The following is a 20,057-nucleotide window of genomic DNA, read 5'->3' on the forward strand; positions in this document are numbered from 1 at the left end:
TTCTTGCTTGCAGAATCCCCATGGACAGAGGAGCCTGGTGGGCTACAGTCCACGGGGTCACAAAGAGTCGGACACGACTGAGTGACTAAGCACAGCACCTGACTAACTGTAAGAGCACCTGACTAAATGAGAGCTGTAAGTCTTACCTTAGAAGTTATAACGTGTGACTGGAGCTGGCATAAAATACGTGCAGGTTTACAGGCCACTGAAGTTTGGCGTAATATGTAAACTTTAAGATCCCCAAATCTACTTCCTTTTAACTTGTCACCTGTTACAGTGCTCCTACCAAATCCAGTGTGCCTCGTTCAGCACAGTGTTTTTGATCACGGCACTTTCTTATTAAATATAGTTGTTCACTTACATAATTACAAATAACTGGTTTCCCAAGAGCAAAACCCTCTCACCTGTCTCTGATGATCCAGGTCTGCTTTATTACCAATTAAAATCATTGGAAACTCATCACGATCCTTTACTCTGAGAATCTGTCTTTGAAACTTATAGATTTCTTCAAAACTAAAAACAAAAACAAATTCATTAATTTGATCAAGTATCAGAATTCAGACTCCCCTGCCCCATTTAGTACCTTCTTACTTTTCCTTTTCCTATACAAACAAGAATGCAAATTTAATGAACAGTGATCTAGACATGAACAGGAGAGATCTACAGTTAAATACTGATACAAACCTGCCTCTATCTGTGACTGAAAAGACCAAAAGGAAACCCTCGCCAGTTCTCATATACTGTTCTCTCATAGCTCCAAATTCCTCTTGTCCTGCTGTATCCAGAACTAAAGAAAAAACAAGAAATGTAATGATGTTCATGTGTTCATCTCACAAAAATGGCTCCCTCACATGGGCAGGCCCAGTTAATGTGAATCCTTTGGAAAACATCACACTTGGTATAATTTTTTAAACAGCATTCCCCTTTTAGTACTTTATTTTCAATGCTAAAGACAAATGTATTCTAATGGCAGACAGTCACAGAGTTATCTTCATCAGTGCAGGTTGATTTTGTAGTTAGAATACATTAGCATAGCAATGACAAGGTTAAAAATATCAAATCCATATAGGCAGACAGAGTCAGATAACCTCTGAAGTCACTTGCATGTTTACCTCCTTTATAAAAAGAACTGAAAAAGATACCTGTAAATTCAAAAATGAAATGCTGGTGCACCCCCCCCCCCAAAATACCATACTGAATGTACAGGTGCTGAGGTATTCATTGATCTCTGTGAATAAAAGAATCATACAAGTTAAAAGAAGAGTCCTTTCTCTTGTGGAGAAGTGGAATGCTTAGCCAAGCACAAAACACTATTGCTAAGGCCTCTGTGCTATAAACTCTAAGCAAGTTAGCAAATATTGAAGCTTTTCTATATTTACTTCACCCATTTTAGCCTTCATAAAAATGCAGGAAGAGCCAAAACCTCGTTTTTTTTTCCCCCAAATGTCCAAATAAACACAACTTTAACAAGTTACAGTGACATGACTATTTTACCTGCTCTCAATCCAGTTATTGTTTTATATTACATTTAAATTGCCTAACATGTAGATTCATCAATTAAAACTAATGAAAAAGATGAACTTATATTCAAGATCATCTAACATTTCAACTGTAGTTATTTAACCTAGCAAAACTTCAAAGCTTACTTAAAAAAAAAAGTATATGTGAACCATCAAATAAAGGAAGATTACTTACTATCTAGCCGGGCTGCCCGGTCATCTATCACACACTGTTTTGTGTAGGAATCCTCGATGGTTGGATCATAATCCGTTACAAAATAAGACTGTAAGAAAAATAACACAATTTTAAAATTTATGCTTACTTGCCCAAGTACCAACATAACTTTACCCAGAACTCATCAAAATATTTTCACTGTATTAAAGTGTATCCTACTATGTCAATTCCCTATTAAATGAAATCTATTCACAGCAGCTTCCAAGTGGAGAAAGGGTACTAACCATCTCTGAATTTTCACATCTGAAACATGTAAGAAGACTGTAAAAGTGCCACTGCAGTTTTTTCATTTTTCATAATTAACTTATATACACCTAAAACTCTAGATCTCAAGTTCCAGAAAAACTAGAAACACACCTTTAGCTGTAATTCAGGTCTATCTCCAACCCAAAGACAGGCATCAGTCCTTAGAACAAACTGTAACAGTTTTGGAATGAAAGAGACAACACCAGGTCTGCCTGATTCAATGCCTGATTGTCTCTTCACTTTTCTCACACCTTGTCTTAGTTCCCTTTCAGTTGCCTTGTGTATTACCCTAAAGGACGTGATTTCAGTATTTTTATTTAATCTGTATGAATCTCAAACTTATTCTTTCACTGCTATTTTTGTTAGTTTTCCAACTATTTCCTCTTCTGTTAGCAAAGCCACCCAACCATCACCTTATGAAGTCATCACCAGAAGGAGGGCAGTTAAGACAGCAGAGGAAGAAGGGAGGAGTCCTAGCAAATCATTTAATGTTTGATTATTACATTTCACAATATTTTTAAAAGATTTTTAAAAGAAACCAGAAACACGCATCTGAAAGACAATTGGTTTCCCTCTTCATCCAGAAGGGTACTACCTAGGACACTGATGTCAGTTCTGAGTGTCTCCCTTATTCTCCCTCTTGACTGACCTCCTCAAAGCCCATTTTGCCACTAACTCATCACAAAATCTGAGGGATGACTTGGAGGAAGGCAGCTTAGTGCAACAAATGAGTGCTGAAGGTGTTTGGTCATTCTTCAGGCAAGGGCTCCTGGAAACTGAACCTGCTGGCTCCAGGGACACACCGTTCTGAAGAGACAACCCCAGCATGGTGAGCTGTGTACACACCAAAAAGCCACGTAAAAGTAAGCACTCTGAACAGGGCAGCAAAGAAACTCCTCCTCTGGGGGCAGAGGGGGAGGCGGCAGGGACTAACCTGCTTGCTACCCTGACTTTACATATTTAATTTTGAATGATACTTCCTATTTTTTATTTGTATTTTTGGAGTAACTTTAGTTACACAGAATTTAGCCATAAGTCTATTTCCCTTTTGGTGGCTTCATTTAAATGATCAAATTGCCAACATCAGTTGGATCATCAAAAAAGCAAGAGAGTTCCAGAAAAACAACTTCTTCTGCTTTATTGACTACACCAAAGCCTTTGACTGTGTGTATCACAACAAACTGTGGGAAATTCTTAATAACATGGGAATACCAGACCACCTGACCTGCCTCCTGAGAAATCTGTATGCAGGTCAAGAAGCAACAGTTAGAACTGGATATGGAACAACAGACTGGTTCCAAATCAGGAAAGGAGTGTGTCAAGGCTCTATATTGTCACCCTGCTCATTTTAACTTATATGCAGAGTACATCACGCAAAATGCTGAGCTGGATGAAGCACAAGCTGTAATCAAGATTGCCAAGAGAAATATCAATAACCTCACATATGCAGATGACACCACTCTTATGGCAGAAAGCAAAGAACTAAACAGTCTCTTGATGAAAGTGAAAGAGGAAAGTGAAAAAGTTGGCTTAAGGGGCATCTGGTCCCATCACTTCATGGCAAATAGATGGGGAAATAATAGCAACAGTGAGAGACTTTGTTTTCTTGGGTTTCAAAATCACTGCAGATGGTGACTGCAGCCATGAAATTAAAAGACGCTTACTCCTTGGAAGAAAAGTTATGACCAACCTAAACAGCATATTAAAAAGCAGAGACATTACTTTACCAACAAAGGTCCGTCTAGTCAAAGCTATGGTTTTTCCAGTAGTCATGGATGGATGTGAGAGTTGGATTACAAAGAAAGCTGAGTGCTAAAGAACTGATGCTTTGAACTGTGATGCTGGAGAAGACTCTCGAGAGTCCCTTGGACTGCAAGAAGAGCAAACCAGTCAATCCTAAAGAAAATCAATCCTGAATATTCATTGAAGGACTGATGCTCAAGCTAAAACTCCAATACTCTGGCCACCCGATGCAAGAACTGACTCATCTGAAAAGACCCTGGTGCTGGGCAAGATTGAAGGTGGGAGGAAAAGCGGACGACAGACGATGAGATGGTTGGATGGGATCACTGACTCGATGGACAGGAGCTTGAGTAAGCTCCGGAGGTTGGTGATGGATAGGGAAGTCTGGTGTGCTGCGGTCCATAGGGTTGCAAAGAGTTGGACATGACTGTGCAACTGAACTGAACTGATTTTTTTTTTAATTACCAACAGGAGCAGCTTTGAGTAGAAAGCCATTTCCATCACCAGCCCATCCCCATTTTAAAATAAACAGATATCAAAACAATCTTTGAACTGACTCTCTGGAACCCACACCTCATCTAAAAGCGAATAGAACTGGCAACATATTCTTTGTACCCACTATTATAAACAACACAGAAAGCAGTCTTTCACCAAACAACCTGGGTAAAGCACAGTATTTAAATCTTAAGGTAAGTTTCCTGAAACATGTTTCTCCATAGTAACTTGACACTTCCTGCCACGCTTTCATCTTGTAAAACCTAAGCTTCATTGACTACTTCCAAGTTATCCCTTAATGTGCCAAAATGACCCTCTCAGTTTGTCTGAAAACACAATGGACAAATACTAAGTATATTTTTTTCAAATGTTCAAGTCATGTATGATAGCTCAAATTCTTCCACTGTGATGGGTTTCTTTGCATTGTGATACTAAATGAAGAAAATAACACATACAGAGAACTGTTGGTTTAAGCAACACTAAGGGCAATTGTTTTTCCTTTCTGTGACTATGGAAGTTACATATTTTCTTTAGATGTCTTGGCTCTTGAAACACAATCTTAATGTTATAAGAATTTTGCCTCTTCACCAACACTGGCATGCTATTATTCCACTCATTAATGTTTAAGATAAGTTAACTGTTGAACTTTCTGGATATTTAGGTCTACATTTCATCTTTGCTGTGTCCTATTTTCCAAATTTGCAGAGACCTTGCTGTATATAGATTTTAAAGAACCATCTTCACTAAAAGCATCATCGCCCCTCATAAGAGATTCATCTTAAGGAACATTACTCTGTTACATAACCAAAGACCCCTTTCCCTCTCACAATTCTAATAAGCCACGGGTCATAATGTGCCTAAAAATAGCATTCATCACATGCAGGTAGCAAAGATAAATCATCACCTCCTATCCCAAAGACTTAATATTTTTGTTACTTAAACTTGGGTCCCAGATATTTGAGGCAGCAGATCACCAACAGGAAATCAGTCTCTGGTGATGGAGAGTGCTGGATTTAATTCTAACTCTACTACTTTCTAGCTGTGGAACCTAAGGCAAATTACCTCTTTAACCTTCAGCATCTGTAAAACAGGATAGTAACACAAGTCCATGGAATAGATAAAATGAAGTAATGAACATAAAGTGCCAGCACATGCTGATGACTAATAGATGTTGGTCAGTGTATTGTTCTGTCATGTAGTTAAATGGTATGAACTAGAGTTTTTACTCAACTGAAAAGATGAGCTAATACCAGGAACGGCTACTGTAATTCCAATCCTAGTTATATCACAGACTAACTAGACTTGTCATCCAAAATGCTGTGAATCAAGATAAAAGCTCCCCACCTGAAGTTCTGGAAATATTTCTTTGGATTTGAGCAGTAATTACACAAGCATATATAATACATATGTAAAAACTCATCAAGCTGTACATTTAAGATATGTGCATTTATGTATGTATACAAACTGTACCTCTATAAAATACATTAATGGCTCCCCGCTGCTTCTAGGCATCAGGACTTTCTTTACACAGTTCACAAAGCTCTCCAGTTTGATGTGTGTCGTTCACCAAAGTGCTATTCTTCACTACCTGAATCCCTTCTGCTGACTGCTCTTGCTCTTGGTTTCATTCACTTGTTCAACAATTATTTATGGGGCTTCCCTGGTGGCTCAGATGGCAAAGAATCCGCCTGCAATGCAGAAGGCCTGGGTTCGATCCCTGGGTGGGGAAGATCCCCTGGAGGAGGGGCATGGCAACCCACTCCAGTACTCCTGCCTGGAGAAACCCCTTGGACAGAGGAGCCCGGCAGGCTAGTCCATTGGGCTGCAGAGAGTTGGACACGACTGGGTGACTAAGCGCGGCACAGGGGCAAGGTCCCTACTCACAGAACCCACTGCTTTTCACACACCCAGCACCTGTGCTGTGATTCGGACAAGGGGATGGGAGCATTAAAGGTATCGGCCAAAGAACAGAAATAGCACGAAACGCCAGTAACATGCTTTTTCAGAAGGCAACCAAGTGTAAGCAGTTAACGCTGCAGGAATACACGAGAACTACGTGTACCTTCCTGCTGCGATTCATGGGGTCGCAGAATCAAGACACAACTGAGCGACTGAACTGACTGAACTGATGTGTACCTTCACTTATAGAGTCCCAGCAGTTTGAGGGAAAAGAAAACAGTCTCTCCCCTGAGGCTGAAAAAAGATACCAACAGCCCAAGATGGACATTTTGTAGCAGGAAGCAAGGAGAAAAAACACAGTATTGCATTGCAGAAGACAGCAGAGGCTCCAGAAAGGGCAGGCAAGGCCAGTGGACTAGAGCTCAGCCCACTCAAAGTGGGAGTGAGAGTCACGGTGCAGAAAGCAGTGTGCTTTCCTGAAATCACAGGAAAGAATGCATGCAGAAGGATCCCAGCTGGAAAGAAAGGAATACCTCTTTTCAATAGGTGGGATGCCTTCCAGGTAGTAAGAAGGGCAAATGTGGACCTAAGTCTCTTTAAGATTGCTTGGAGTTATGGAGAAACGCTTAATATTAGGGAAGCTGTCCCATTCAGACAAGGAGATTTTCCCTGTAAAATATGGTCTGAGAAGGACTGTCCAAAGCGTAACAAAATAGTGATAGCTAGGAATGTTTTTCCTGCCGCACAATAGAAGCTCCACTTAGCTTAAGAGAACTGCCACTTCATTCTTTTCTCATTCAAAAGAGCTGCCTTAAAGAAAATAAGGAGGGTCCTGGGAGGAAAGAGAATAAGCTGGTGAAACTTCTGCAATTAGTGGCAGGAGTGACAAGTCACTCTCCAGGCACCAAGGTCCTGGTGAAAGTGCAATTCCCAAAAACTGCCACAGGGAGGTGCCTGGTCTACACCCTGGGACGGGGGATGAATCTCCTGGAGATTCTGGGAAACAGAAAACCCAGCTCCCAGGGTTAAAGTCCACTACCCTTGCATATAAAAAGGACAGGAGGTTAGACCTAAGGTGCCACTGGGGAGCAGTAAACAAATGACAGGGCGTTTCTGAGCACAGCAGTATTCTTAGGAGTCCTCTAAACTCACGGGGTACAGAAAGAGGAGGGGAAAGGGAGAGAGCAGGGGAAGGAAGCTGGTTAAACAGTATGGGAAAACCCTGACAACTCCTCAATCTAGGTACTGTGTATACAACATATTAAACTGTTCACTATATAATTATACACTGCATATATTATTAAAAAAATTTTTTAATCTGGTGGTAGTACATTAAGTACTGTAAGAAGGGTCAAATCAAAGGAAGAATATGCTAGATCCTTTTTAATCCTAAGCTTTCACCTCACTCTACTCAAGACCAAATAACTCACCTAGAAACCTGATTTTTTTTTTTTTTTTGGTCAGAATATCTTGCAGTTCTCTTTATATTTTATTTTTTCTCTTTTACTGTGCATCATTCCTTCAACTCGACTGGAATACAAGCTCTATGAGGACAGATTTTTATCAGAGGTAGAGTGACTGGCCTAATGTTTAAAGAGCAAATGGATCCAGCACTAAAATCAAGTTTCCAGGCTTTTCGGCCAACACTCCTGCTCTACTCACCCTCTCTGGAGGTAAAGCCCACTCATTCTCATCCTCCATTCCTGCTTCCACTGCTCCCATTTTGTTAAAAAAATGAAATATCCTCAATCAATAACAGGAGTCATCATTTATTAAGCATCTGCTATGTGACATGCAGTTTAGAAATGATACACATAAACTTTTCCTAAAGATTCTTCAGATATGTATTTCCCTCTTAAATGTTTAAGTGAGGCACAGAATTACCTTTTCCAGGTCATCCAGCTAATAAGGAGAACTACGATTTAAGTTCAGGTCTTATCCTAATGAATGTTTTAGAATTCTTGCTATTTAATATAATTCAAAGATTTCAAATCTTTCATTCTTTTATTGGCCTATAAAACAAGGAGTAAAAGTACCAGGAAAAATACGCAACAAGGAAAACCAAGACTAACAACTACGTAGCTCCATTCTTTTCTTTCTTGTAGTCCTACTCACCTCCGCCCTGCCCCTCAAGGGGCACAGAGCCCAGGTCACCAAACGAGCTAGACACAAAACTCTGTGGTTCTCTGCTCCCCTCCACTTTAAAAAGTCATTACTTCTAGCCTCAAAACCTGCATAGTTTTTTAAGTAATGATAAAATAAACCCAAACGTGAGGTTTCACGAGGGCTTGCTTTCTACTAATGCATGCATTTACATATAAAGTCTCTACTGGAGGCACAAGGTGAGAAGAAAACGTACGGGCTACGGTGCTTGAGAGGCCTGACACTCAAACAGCTGTTCTACTTTCTAGCAGCTTGGTTAGCACCTCTAAGGCCCATTTTCTCAACAGGAAAGAGTGAGAACAAGGCTAAATTAAGGAGGGTATACTCCAGGGCCCAATTCAGGATAATTGCAAAGGCAAACCAGAAAGGAAGGGGTGAGGGCTGCTCAGAGCTGCCCCGAGGGACTGAGGGCTGCGCTCACCAGGGCGGCAGCGTGCGCCACTCCCCTCTTCCTGCTCCTCCCCGCCCACTGCGCCAAAGGATCCCGACGTGCAGGGAGGCAGCAGGGCGAAGTGGGAAGAGCTGGAGGTGCAGAATAAAGCGCTACCACCTTTACCAGCTGTGGGAAACTGCAGCACCTCATTTAACCAGCCTGAACCTCAGTTTCCTTGACTGTAAGATGGGAATATTAACCAAAGCCCAAACCACTTACTTTCTTTGGCAAGGCCTCCAACCCTCTAACCAGAAGATGACCTCAATATGCTCTGAATTCCTCCTACCTTTATGGTGATGATGGTTTGGATTTTCCCAACTTTGAATATTGTGTCTTATTGTTAAAAGTTGTGATTTGGAAAATATATATATCAAGCTTTATGTATACTGTGTAATTGGTATTTACAATTTCCTAATTGCTCATCTTTTCATGTATGTGTATGTGTGTTAGTTGCTCTGTCATGTCCGACTCTTTGCAACTCCCTGGACTGTAGCCCACCAGGCTCCTCTGTCCATGAAATTCTCCAGGCAAGAATACTGGAGTGGGTAGCCATTCCCTTCTCCAGGGGATCTTCCCAACGCAGGTATCAAACCTGGAACTCCTGCACTGCAGGCAGACTCTTCACCACCTGAGCCACCAAGGAAACCCAGTATATATGAACGCATGTATATATGGATGTACAAATGGAACACTGAGCCAATAAACTCAATATATTATAAGCAGGAAACTTTCTTCAAAGCCCTTCTGTGGGTTAAGCTTTTCCTTGCAATTTAATGAGACCTGAGGTAAATCTCCTAATTTTTTCTAATCATTCTTCAATTATAAATGTTTTTCAATTACTGTCAGCCCAAAGAACATTGTGATTTCAATAAGTATGGTGGCCAGTTGGCAAGCGAAAAGATGTTCAATATCACTAATTATTAGAGAAATGCAAATCAAAAATACAACGAAGTACCATGTCACACCAGTCAGAATGGTCACCATTAAAAAGTCTACAAATAACAAATACTGGAGAGGTGTGAAGAAAGGGAAACCTCCCATACTGTTGGCTGGAATGTAAGTTGGTACAGCCACTGTCAGAAACAGTATGGAGGTTACTCAGAAAACTAAAAATAGAATTATCATGTGATCCAGCAATCCTACTTCTAGGAATATACATGGACAAAACTATAATTCAAAAAGATACATGCATCCCTATGTTTATAGCAACACTATTCACGAGAGCCAAAAAACACAGAAACAGCCTGAATGTCCATCAACAGGTGAGTGAATAAAGAAGATGTAGCACATATACGCAACGGAACACTACTCAGCCATGAAAAATAATGCCATGGGCAGCAACACGAACACAACTAGAGATTATAGCACTAAGTGAAGTGAGCCAGAAAGAGAAGGACAAATACCATATGACATCACTTATATGTGGAATCTAAAATATGGCACAAATGAACCTGTCTACAAAACAGAAACAGGGGCTTCAACAGTGGTTTCAGTGGCTAAGACTCTGAGCTCCCAATGCAGGTGGCCCAGGTTCAATCCCTGGTCAGGGAACTAAATCCCACATGCTGCAACTAAGAACTTCCATTCTCATGGTGCAATGAAGACCGAAGGTCCTGTGTGCAGCAATTAATACCCTGTGTGGCCAAATAAGCAAAATATTTAAAAAAAAAAAAAGATACAGACTCAGAGACTACAGACTTGTGGTTGCCAAATGGGGGCAGGAGAAGGGCTGGGAATTTGACGTTGGAAGACACACTATTACATTTAGAATGGATCAACAAGATCCCAATGTATAGCACAGGAAACTATATTCAATATCCTATGAAATCATAATTTGATGTTGTTCAGTTGTTCAATCATGTCAGATTTTTTGCGACCCCATGGACTGCAGCATACCAGGCTTCCCTGTCCATCACCAACTCCCCAAGCTTGCTCAAACTCTTGTCCATTGAGTCAGTGATGCCATTCAGTCATCTCATCCCCTTCTCCTGCCTTCAATCTTTCCCAGCATCAGGGTCTTTTCTAATGAGTTGACTCTTTCCATCAAGTGACCAAAGTACTGGAGCTTCAGGTCCAGCATCAGTCCTTCTAATGCATATTCAGGATTGATTTCCTTAAGGATTGATTGGTTTGATCTCCTTGCTGTCCAAGGGCCTCTGAAGAGTCTTCTCCAGCACCATAGTTTCAAAGCATCAATTCTTAGGCGTTCAGCCTTCTTTATGGTCCAACTCTCACATCCATACATGACTACTGGAAAAACCATAGCTTTGACTAGACAGACCTTTGTTGGTAAAGTAATGTCTCTGCTTTTTAATATGCTGTATAGGTTGGTCATAGCTTTTCTTTCAAGGAGGAAGTGTCTTTTTATTTCAAATCTGTAGTGATTTTGGAGCCCAAGAAAATAAAGCCTGTCACTGTTTCCATTGTTTCCCCATCTATTTGACATGAAGTGATGGGACCGGAAGCCATGTTCTTACTTTTTTGAATGTTGAATTTTAAGCCAACTTTTTCACTCTCCTCTTTCATCAAGAGACTCTCTAGTTCTTCTTCGCTTTCTACCATAAGGGTGGTGTCATCTGCATATCTGAAGTTATTGATATTTCTCCTGGCAATCTTGATTCCAGCATGTGCATCATCCAGCCCAGCATTTCACATGATGAACTCTGCATATAAGTTAAATAAGCAGGGTGACAATATACGGCCTTGACGTACTCCTTTCCCAATTTGGAACCAGTCCATTGTTTCTTGACCTGCATACAGATTTCTCAGGAAGCAGGTAAAGTGGCCTGGTATTCCTATCTCTTGAAGAATTTTCCACATTTTCCTGTGATCCACACAGTCAAAGGCTTTAGCGTAGTCAATGAAGCGGAAGTAGATGTTTTTCTGGAATTCTCTTGCTTTTTCAATGACCCAACAGGTGTTGGCAATTTGATCTCTGATTCCTCTGCCTTTTCTAAAACCAGTTTGAACATTTGGAAGTTCTCAGTCTACGTATTGTTGAAGCGTAGCTTGGAGAATTTGGGGCATTACTTTGCTAGCATGTGAAATAAGTGCAACTGTGAGGTAGTTTGAACATTCTTTGGCATTGTCTTTCTTTGGGATTGGAATGAAAACTGACCTTTTCCAGTCCTGTGGCCACTGCTGAGTTTTCCAAATTTGCTGGCATATTGAGTGAAGTACTTTCACAGCATCATCTTTTAGGATTTGAAATAGATTAGCAAGAATTCAATCACCTCCATTAACTGTGTTCGTAGTGATACTTCCTAAGGTCCACTTGACTTCACACTTCAAGATGTCTGGCTCTAGGTTAGTGATCACACCATTGTGGTTATCTGGGTCACTAAGATCTTTGTTATACAGTTCTTCTGTGTATTCTTGCGACCTCTTAGTATCTTCTTCTGTTAGGTCCATACCATTTCTATCCTTTACTGTGCCCATCTTTGCATGAAATGTTCCCTTGGCATCTCTAATTTTCTTGCAGAGATCTCTGGTCTTTCTCATTCTATTGTTTTCCTCTATTTCATGCATTGATCACTTAGGGAGATTTTCTTATCTCTGTGTGCTATTCTGTGGAACTGCTTGCTCTTCTGTGAACCCATCTGCATTCAGACGGGTAGATCTTTCCTTTTCTCCTTTGCCTTTTGCTTCTCTTTTCTTCTCAGCTATTTGTAAGGCCTCCTCAAACAACCACTTGGCCTTTTTGCATTTCATTTTCTTGGCAATGGTTTTGATCACTGCCTCCTGTACAACATTATAAATCTCTGTCCATAGTTCTTCAGGCACTCTATCAGATCTAATCCCTTGAATCTATTTGTCACTTCCATTGTATAATCATAAGGGATTTGATTTAGGTCATACCTTAATGGCCAAGTGGCTTTCCCCACTTTCTTAAATTTAAGTCTCAATTTTGCAATAAGGAGTTTATGATCTCAGCACAATCAGCTCCTGGTCTTGTTTTTGCTGACTGTATAGAGCTTCTCCATCTTCGGCTGCAAAGAATATAACCAATCTGATTTCAGTGTTGACCATCCATGTGTAGAGTCACCTCTTGTGTTGTTGGAAGAGGGTGTGAAATCATAATGGAAAAGAATATTTTAAAAAGAATGTATGTATTTGTATATCTGAGTCACTCGGCTATACAGCAGATTGTCACAACACTGTACATGAATTAGACTTCAATTTCAAAAACTGAAAAGAAATAAATTTAGATGTCTAGTATAACGTCTTGGGCTTCTCTGGTGGCTCAGTGGTAAAGAATCCACCTGCCAATTCAGGAGATGTGAGTTTGACCCCCGGGTCAGGAAGATCTGCTGGAGAAGGAAATAGCAATCCACTCTAGTATTTTTGCCTGGGAAATCCCATGGACAGAGGAGCCTGGTGGGCTACAGTCCATGGGGTGGCAAGAGTCAGACACAACTTATCAACTAAACAACAACACAGTACAACATCTTAATTACATTAGTCAATATTCATCTAAAAGTTTCTTTCTCTCCGTTCTACACAGAGCTGAGACACCTGTGATTGGACTGGGGTAGAGGGATGATTAAGACCAGTCATCTTCGATTTCCCCATATTATTATCCATCTTCTCTACCCCCAACAAGACTGCCTCTAATCTGGCTCCTTAAGGGTTGGGAGCTGAAGGAGTGGAGAGAAATAAGGGAGGTTGATAAGGCCTTACCAATGAGAGCTGATGCCCATGATCACTTTCTCATGAGGGCCTGCAGGTTTTCCAGAAGAGTACACAAGTGAGACCCTCCACGTGCAATTCTCAGGACATGAGTAAGTCCTGGAAAACTCTCAATTCTTGGGGTTCCCAAGGACATCTCCCCCCATCTGACATCATCATCTAGGTAGCCACACACAGTGTCTCTTTTCAGAAGGTTTTAACATCTGGTTCCATCCAGAAACTCAGGGGGGCCTATTATTGTCTTTTAAATAGCATACTACTAACTAAACAGTCCTCTTCCTTTCTCTACGCTCTGCTATCAGTCCACAGATTTGCATACTAATCTTTCTGTTCTCCAAACACAAGGGGATACATGTCAAGTTCTCAGAATGGTTCTATTAGAGCTTCCCCCATCCTGTGGCTTCAAGGAAGGGGGCTCAAGAGAAGCATCCTCTCCACTCCACAGTGCGTAGAGACGGGAAAGGGCAAAGAACACACAGCACTGACAGCTCTCTCTCCAAAAACATCCGGGTCTCAGAACCCTTAACTCTCCACACTTTTACTTCCTGAAAAGTATGGGCTAAATGTGCAAAAGCAATTTAAGGCCATCTTCTATGCAAGTCCTTGAAATATGAGGGTCACCAAGCAACTACTGCTTTATTTCCAGTCTTTGAGGCTTCAGAAGAAACTAAGTTAGAGTTCCAGTTAAAACCCTGTTAAATGTGTCCAACTAGATTTGATGAATCCAAGGCCTGTCTCAAGCTTTTCAGAATTTCTTTGGTGTTAAGCAAGGTACTCTGCACATACATAGTTAGAGCCTCAACATATTTTGCAGTTGGAAAACCCAGTAATTATGAAGGTCACAATGAGGAACTAGGAATCGATTTCCAAGAGCACAGTAAGGACCTGGTTAGCTATCAGTGGCCTCTGTTTGCTAAAACAGGAGCGGTGCAAATTCCTCTGGTAACACTAGAGAAGACCACAGCAACTTCAGGCAGCTGGAAGCCAGACTGGGCGCTTCCTGGTGTCACTTTTTAACAGCAGCTGTCAAGTCACAGAGAACCTTTGTTCCCTGCAACATCCTCCCTTATTTTTTTTGTCAAATGTTTCCAATGTGCTTGATATTCCTGTACTTGAGTACATATTTTTGTTCCTGACTGAAATTAGCATTTCACTTAACATGAATAATTACAGAGATCTCCATAATTTATCCCCCAGAATGCTAATGCAGAATAATAAAAGCTACCCTAAACCCTATACTCCTTTTAGCTTCTCTTTAACAAAACTTCAAAGGTGCTAATTGTCTCACTGTCTAGAGCCACACCACGTGCCTTTCATATGACTTCTGTACAATCTCAGTGATGATATATACACCTCAAGTAAAGTGTGTGGCCGCCAATGAATAGGCCTAGTATGCACTACGAAAAATATGGTACAAAGTCAACTTACAAACTGACTGTATCACAAAAGTTTGCTTCTAAACTCTGTTATTTGGTGCTCATTTATTTCCCCAGGGAAAAGTTGTTCTAATCTGTGTTTAGGTCCATAGGCCAGATCACAAAAGCTACCATTGAAATATGGTTCTGAGCCAGTGTTAACCCTGAGTCCTAACCTCTGAAGCAGAGTCATCTGGCCCAAGAAGAAATGGGAAGGGAGTTTTGTTTCCTTTCCCAGAGTACAGAGCCAGCCCAAAGCTACACTTAAAAGGAGGAAAAGCTTGTCAAGGGGCACCCCCTTGTACACCCAGCCTCTTCATTCTGCCCCAAGTCCCTATAACTACGCTCTTACCCAGGCTTTAGTCTCCTGAAAACATTCTAGGTACAAAACTACCTACCTTTCTCCCCACTGTTCCTTCCACTCTCACAGTAAAACTAGCAATTTCCTCACCCAGAGGCACTAGGCAGACATTATCAGTCCAAATTAGAGACTGCTGCCAGTATGAGACAGCTCACCCCGACCCTGCAAATGTTTCTTCTTTTCAAAAGCAAAATCAATCTTCAGTAACATTTTCAACACTGGTCAAGAAGAACAGCTTCAGACTCTGTAAAGGGAAAATAATTCAGGGGTGGGTAAACCGCCATTTCATGATGCCAGTTCCCTACACTCTTCACAGCTTTCATCCTTCCAAACCCAAGGCTTTAAAAGCAGGGAAGAAAAGAGAAATGTTTTCCTCTTTCCCCAGCCCCCACCACCCTACAACTTTGCCTACCCAATAGGTTAGCTTCATCAGATCACACATTTTTCATTCACAGTACCAGTGAGTGATTTTGAAAAGTGGGGGAACCCTATTCCTCAACAGGAGGGAAAGGGCTGCACACAGCCCTGCCATGGCTGCAGCCACGATTCACATACATGAAACATTTGTATGCAAGCCAAGCTTGACTCAGGGGTTGCCTACCTAACTAGATGGTCATCTTTTACTGTTGGCATAATATTTGCAAACCATTGAGCAATAATAAGCCAGTGGCCTCTATCACAGAGTACGATAAAGTTTATTTCACTTCCCTGAACTTAACAGTTGTCTGCTGTCATCTCTCAATTACTGTAGTCCTATACCGATAATATATAAAGCCTAAATAAAGTTTTAAGGATAAGAATTACCAAAGTTTTTAAACAGACCCACTTTCCTGAACACCATAAACTAAAACAACACTATAAACCAACTACACTCCAATAAAAAAATTTTTAATTAACATTTTTTAAAAGCACAATGATTACTGGCACAGACATGAATAATAGATAAACAGAGAGAACTATATAAGCTTCACATCATCCCCAAGGAAAATATGAGTAATTCCCAGACATTCTCTTTTTCACACCAAGACACAAGTTTTTCTTAGTCTTTCAGTTCTTGCCTTGACTGACTTGCACTCCTGGAGTTTCCATACCCACCCATCCTTCCCATCCTCATAACTACTAGTTAGTCAGCCCTCCTTACCTCTAACCTCATGTGGGCCACAGCTGCCTAAAAAACATTGTGCTGGCCTCTGTGGGACATTTTAGATGAACAAACTCCTAACCTTCAGGGCACAAAACTGTCCAGGCTTAACCTGGGTCCCATCTCGGCATCTTTCCTCTTCATATCCGGGTCCTCCCCACACTGGAACCCCCACTGCAGGCTCAGTGCCACCACACAGACCTCAGGGCCATACCAGCTTTAGGCAAGAAGCATTCTCAACTATTACATGGTCCATATTCAGAGTCTCAGCACTGTTAGCCTTGTTAATTTGTCTGACTTTGGCACAATACTACAATGCTCATTATTGCTTCTTTTTTATTTCCAAACCCCAATATCTCCATTTCTTCTCCCTTTTAACAGGCTTTTCCAATCAACAGGTGTTCCAGTTCATTTATAATTGGGCTTCTACTCTAACTCTTCTCCTATTCGGATAATCTGCTAAGTAACCCATGCTCTTCCTAGAACCAGGGCCTCCTTTTTGTTTGTTTTTAAGAGCATTGCTGTAGTTTAGTCACTAAGTCATCTCCAACTCTTTTGTGACCCCATGGACTAGAGCCCACCAGGCTCCTCTGTCCATGGCATTTCCCAGGCAAGAAATCTGGAGTGGGTTGCCATTTCCTTCTCCAAGGAGAAGATACAGGAAGATCAAACCTGCATCTCTCATTGGCAGATGCGTTCTTACCACTGAGCCACCAGAGAAGCCCTTTAAGACCATTACTGGGATATAATTCATTTACCATAAAATTCACACCTTTTAAAGTACACTATTCATTAGTTTGTATCAACTACCAGGTCATGCAGCCACCATCCCTAATTCCAGAACCCTTTCACCACCCTCAAAAGGAATCCTATACCTATTATGAGCCATTTCCCATTTCCCCCATCCCCTGCCATTCCTATGACCACTCAATAACTCATCTACTTTCTGTCTCAATAGCTTTGCCTGTTTGGGACATTTCATATAAATGGAATCATACGATATGTGGTCTTTTATCTCTGGCTTTTTGCACTTAGCATAATGTCTTCAGTGTTCATCCATGCTGAAATATGTGAGTACTTCACTTCTCATTCCTTTTGACGATATGCCATCATATGGATATATCTCACTGTATTTATCCATTCATCAGGTAATGGACATTTGGGTCATTTCCACGTTTTGGCTATTATGAACAATGCTGCTATGACCATTCACATACAATCTTTCTGTGTGAACATATATGTTCTTTTCTTGGGCATATAACTAGTAGTGGAATGGTTGGATCATGTGGTAACTTTAACTTTTTGAGGAACTGCCAAACTGCTTCCCAAAGTGGCTGTTCCATTTACATTCCCATCAGCAAAGTTCAAGGGCTCTCATTTCTCAAGATCCTCATCAATACTTATTACTGAAAATGTGTCTTTTTGATGCTAGCCATCCTAGTACAAAGCAGTAATCTCTCTACAGTGTTGGTTTTTTTATTTTAAATTAACTTGTTTTATTTATTGGGTTGGCCAAAGAATTCATTCAGGTTTTTTCGTAAGATGTTACGGGAAAGCCCAAATGGACTTTTTTGTCAACCCAATATTTATTTGGCCACAGTGTGGGACACAGAGGATCTCAGCTCCCTGACCAGAGGATCACACCTGCTCCTCCTGCAGTAGAAGCCTGGAGTCTTAACCACTGAACCATCAAGAAAGTCCCTCTTTGCAGTTTTGATTGGCATTTCCCCAATGAAACATTGAACATCATTTTACATGCTTATTGGCAATTTGTAAATCTTTGGAGAAATGTCTGTCAAACTTTTGCCTACTTTAAAACAGTCACATTAATTTATAAAGTCTTCCTGCCAAAAGTTAATACATATTTCCTAAATCTCAACCATGGGCCAAAGTCCTGTTATTCACCAACAATCCGCCACAATTCCAACTTTCATATATCACATTTGTGAGTAATATCTGCTCCTGTGTTCCAATCAGCTGCACTCACCTCCCACTATGTGGTGGTTCTGCAGTTTCCAATGCCAAATCCACTCGCCTAACACCATCCACAGCCTCTCCAACCCTGAACTTACCCATCACACTGAACTTCCTCTGCCTATACGATGCCCTAGCACAGTTCACTTGTGCCAGTATTTGCAATCACCCTACTTCATCAAATCGAAGACAGCATCAGTTATAAGACCATCATTATTTTATATGCCAAGAATGAAAAAAATGCTAAAACTATGGCACATCTTTCATTATGAAGCATCTCAATGTCAGTGCTAAAATGCAGAGAAGAAAAAAACTGTGTGAGTTGGAATCAATGAAAGACAGCAGTTCTAGACAGCAACTCTGAAAGGCTGGTGTTACTCCCACTTTACAGATAGGATCACTGAGATTCACAAAGTCAGTAGGTTGGTGGAAGTAAGATCTAAATCCAGGTCTGACTCCAAAGCAATACTGAGTCCATTATACTTTCTTTAACCTGTCATATTCACATCAAAGCATATAGCATGCACCAGTTTAAAAAAGAAATGCTATTACTCTTAAAATGCTATTTTTTTTAAATTACAAACTGTTGTCAAATAGAAAAAGTTTAAAAAACAATCTTATTCAAAATGAAAATATTCCATTTCTATGTTAAGAAAAAAAGGTCTAAATATGGCAATATTAAAAAAATACAAAAACATATACTCTTTGATCTACCAATTTTACTTATAGAAATTTATCCTATTGATACATTTGTGTATAAAAAGTAACATTATTGAACTGTTCTTAACTTTTAAAAACTGGGAAAATGTAAAATGTCTTTCAGTAAATGACTGGCTAAATTAAGAAACACTCAATGCAACCAATTAAAAAAAAAGTAGAAAAATGACCTCACCTGTTAATATGAAGAAAACCCTATGATATGTCATTAAATAAATAGACAGTTTATATATTTGCTTTACATATATAAAACATCTCTGGAAAGATACACAAGAAACTGTTAACTTCAATTATCTGTAGAAAGAAATAGGTTGCTGGGAGACACGAGTGGGAGGGGAAAGTAATTTGTAGGTTTGAAAACTTGAAATATGTGAATGAAAGAGGGACTCAAGGGTGAAGACAGAGACAGATTAAATCAACTGTTAAGTAACAAAGGCAGAGCACAGGAGAGTGAGGAAACCCAGATTCTAGTCCCAGCTCGACAGCCAGACGAATGTTCTTAGATGAGTCAACCTCTTTCTTGGCTTTCAGCTGTAAATGAGGAATTTCCTCTTCATGATCTCTTAAAAGACTCTTTCCAGCTCTCTAATTTTATTATGACATATTTAGCTCCTCCAGTGTGTCAAATCTAATTTGCAGGCACTATTGAAAATGTCTTTAAGTTTGTGGCATAACAGAATATCAGATCATAAGCCCTAGCTCCTGCTATTTTCTAGCTGTAGGCTTTGCAGCAAATAGGATCACTGGCATCATGTTTTATTACCTTAAAGCTGAGGTATTGCCTATGTGATCTGGGGAAGGTGATTTAATCTCCTAAAACTCAATTTTCTGACCTATAAGATGGCCATAATAATTCTTATTTGAAAGGGCTACTGGGAAGATGAAAGTACTTAGCACACCGCTTAGCTCAAAATGGACATTTGAAAATTGGTTCTCTTCCTCTCCAAACTTAAAAGTCTGCCTAGCAAGCAGGGAGCTGACCAACTCACTTCTGACTACAATTTTTGCTCCCCAGAGCCTGGGTTGTTACTTCCTTTTTCATTTCCT

At 40.4% G+C, this 20,057-nt stretch overlaps 1 protein-coding gene across 3 annotated transcripts in view; it reads right to left on the reverse strand.

The window, feature by feature from the left end:
- RRAS2 (RAS related 2) overlaps positions 1–20,057 on the reverse strand; it is a 133,061-nt gene that overhangs the window by 10,676 nt on the left and 102,328 nt on the right. For all 3 annotated transcript variants that reach the window (XR_011489966.1, XM_070473405.1, XM_070473404.1), the window contains exons 2-4: positions 1,696–1,783; positions 685–787; positions 405–513 (exon numbers count right to left, since the gene is read on the reverse strand). Coding sequence is in view for 2 of the 3 variants with exons in the window: in XM_070473404.1 (XP_070329505.1) it covers positions 405–513; positions 685–787; positions 1,696–1,783 (300 nt within the window). In the remaining variant the exon portion in view is untranslated. The remainder of the gene's footprint in view (positions 1–404; positions 514–684; positions 788–1,695; positions 1,784–20,057) is intronic.

Source organism: Odocoileus virginianus, chromosome 10 (assembly GCF_023699985.2).
Source record: "Odocoileus virginianus isolate 20LAN1187 ecotype Illinois chromosome 10, Ovbor_1.2, whole genome shotgun sequence".
Classification (NCBI taxonomy): domain Eukaryota; kingdom Metazoa; phylum Chordata; class Mammalia; order Artiodactyla; family Cervidae; genus Odocoileus; species Odocoileus virginianus.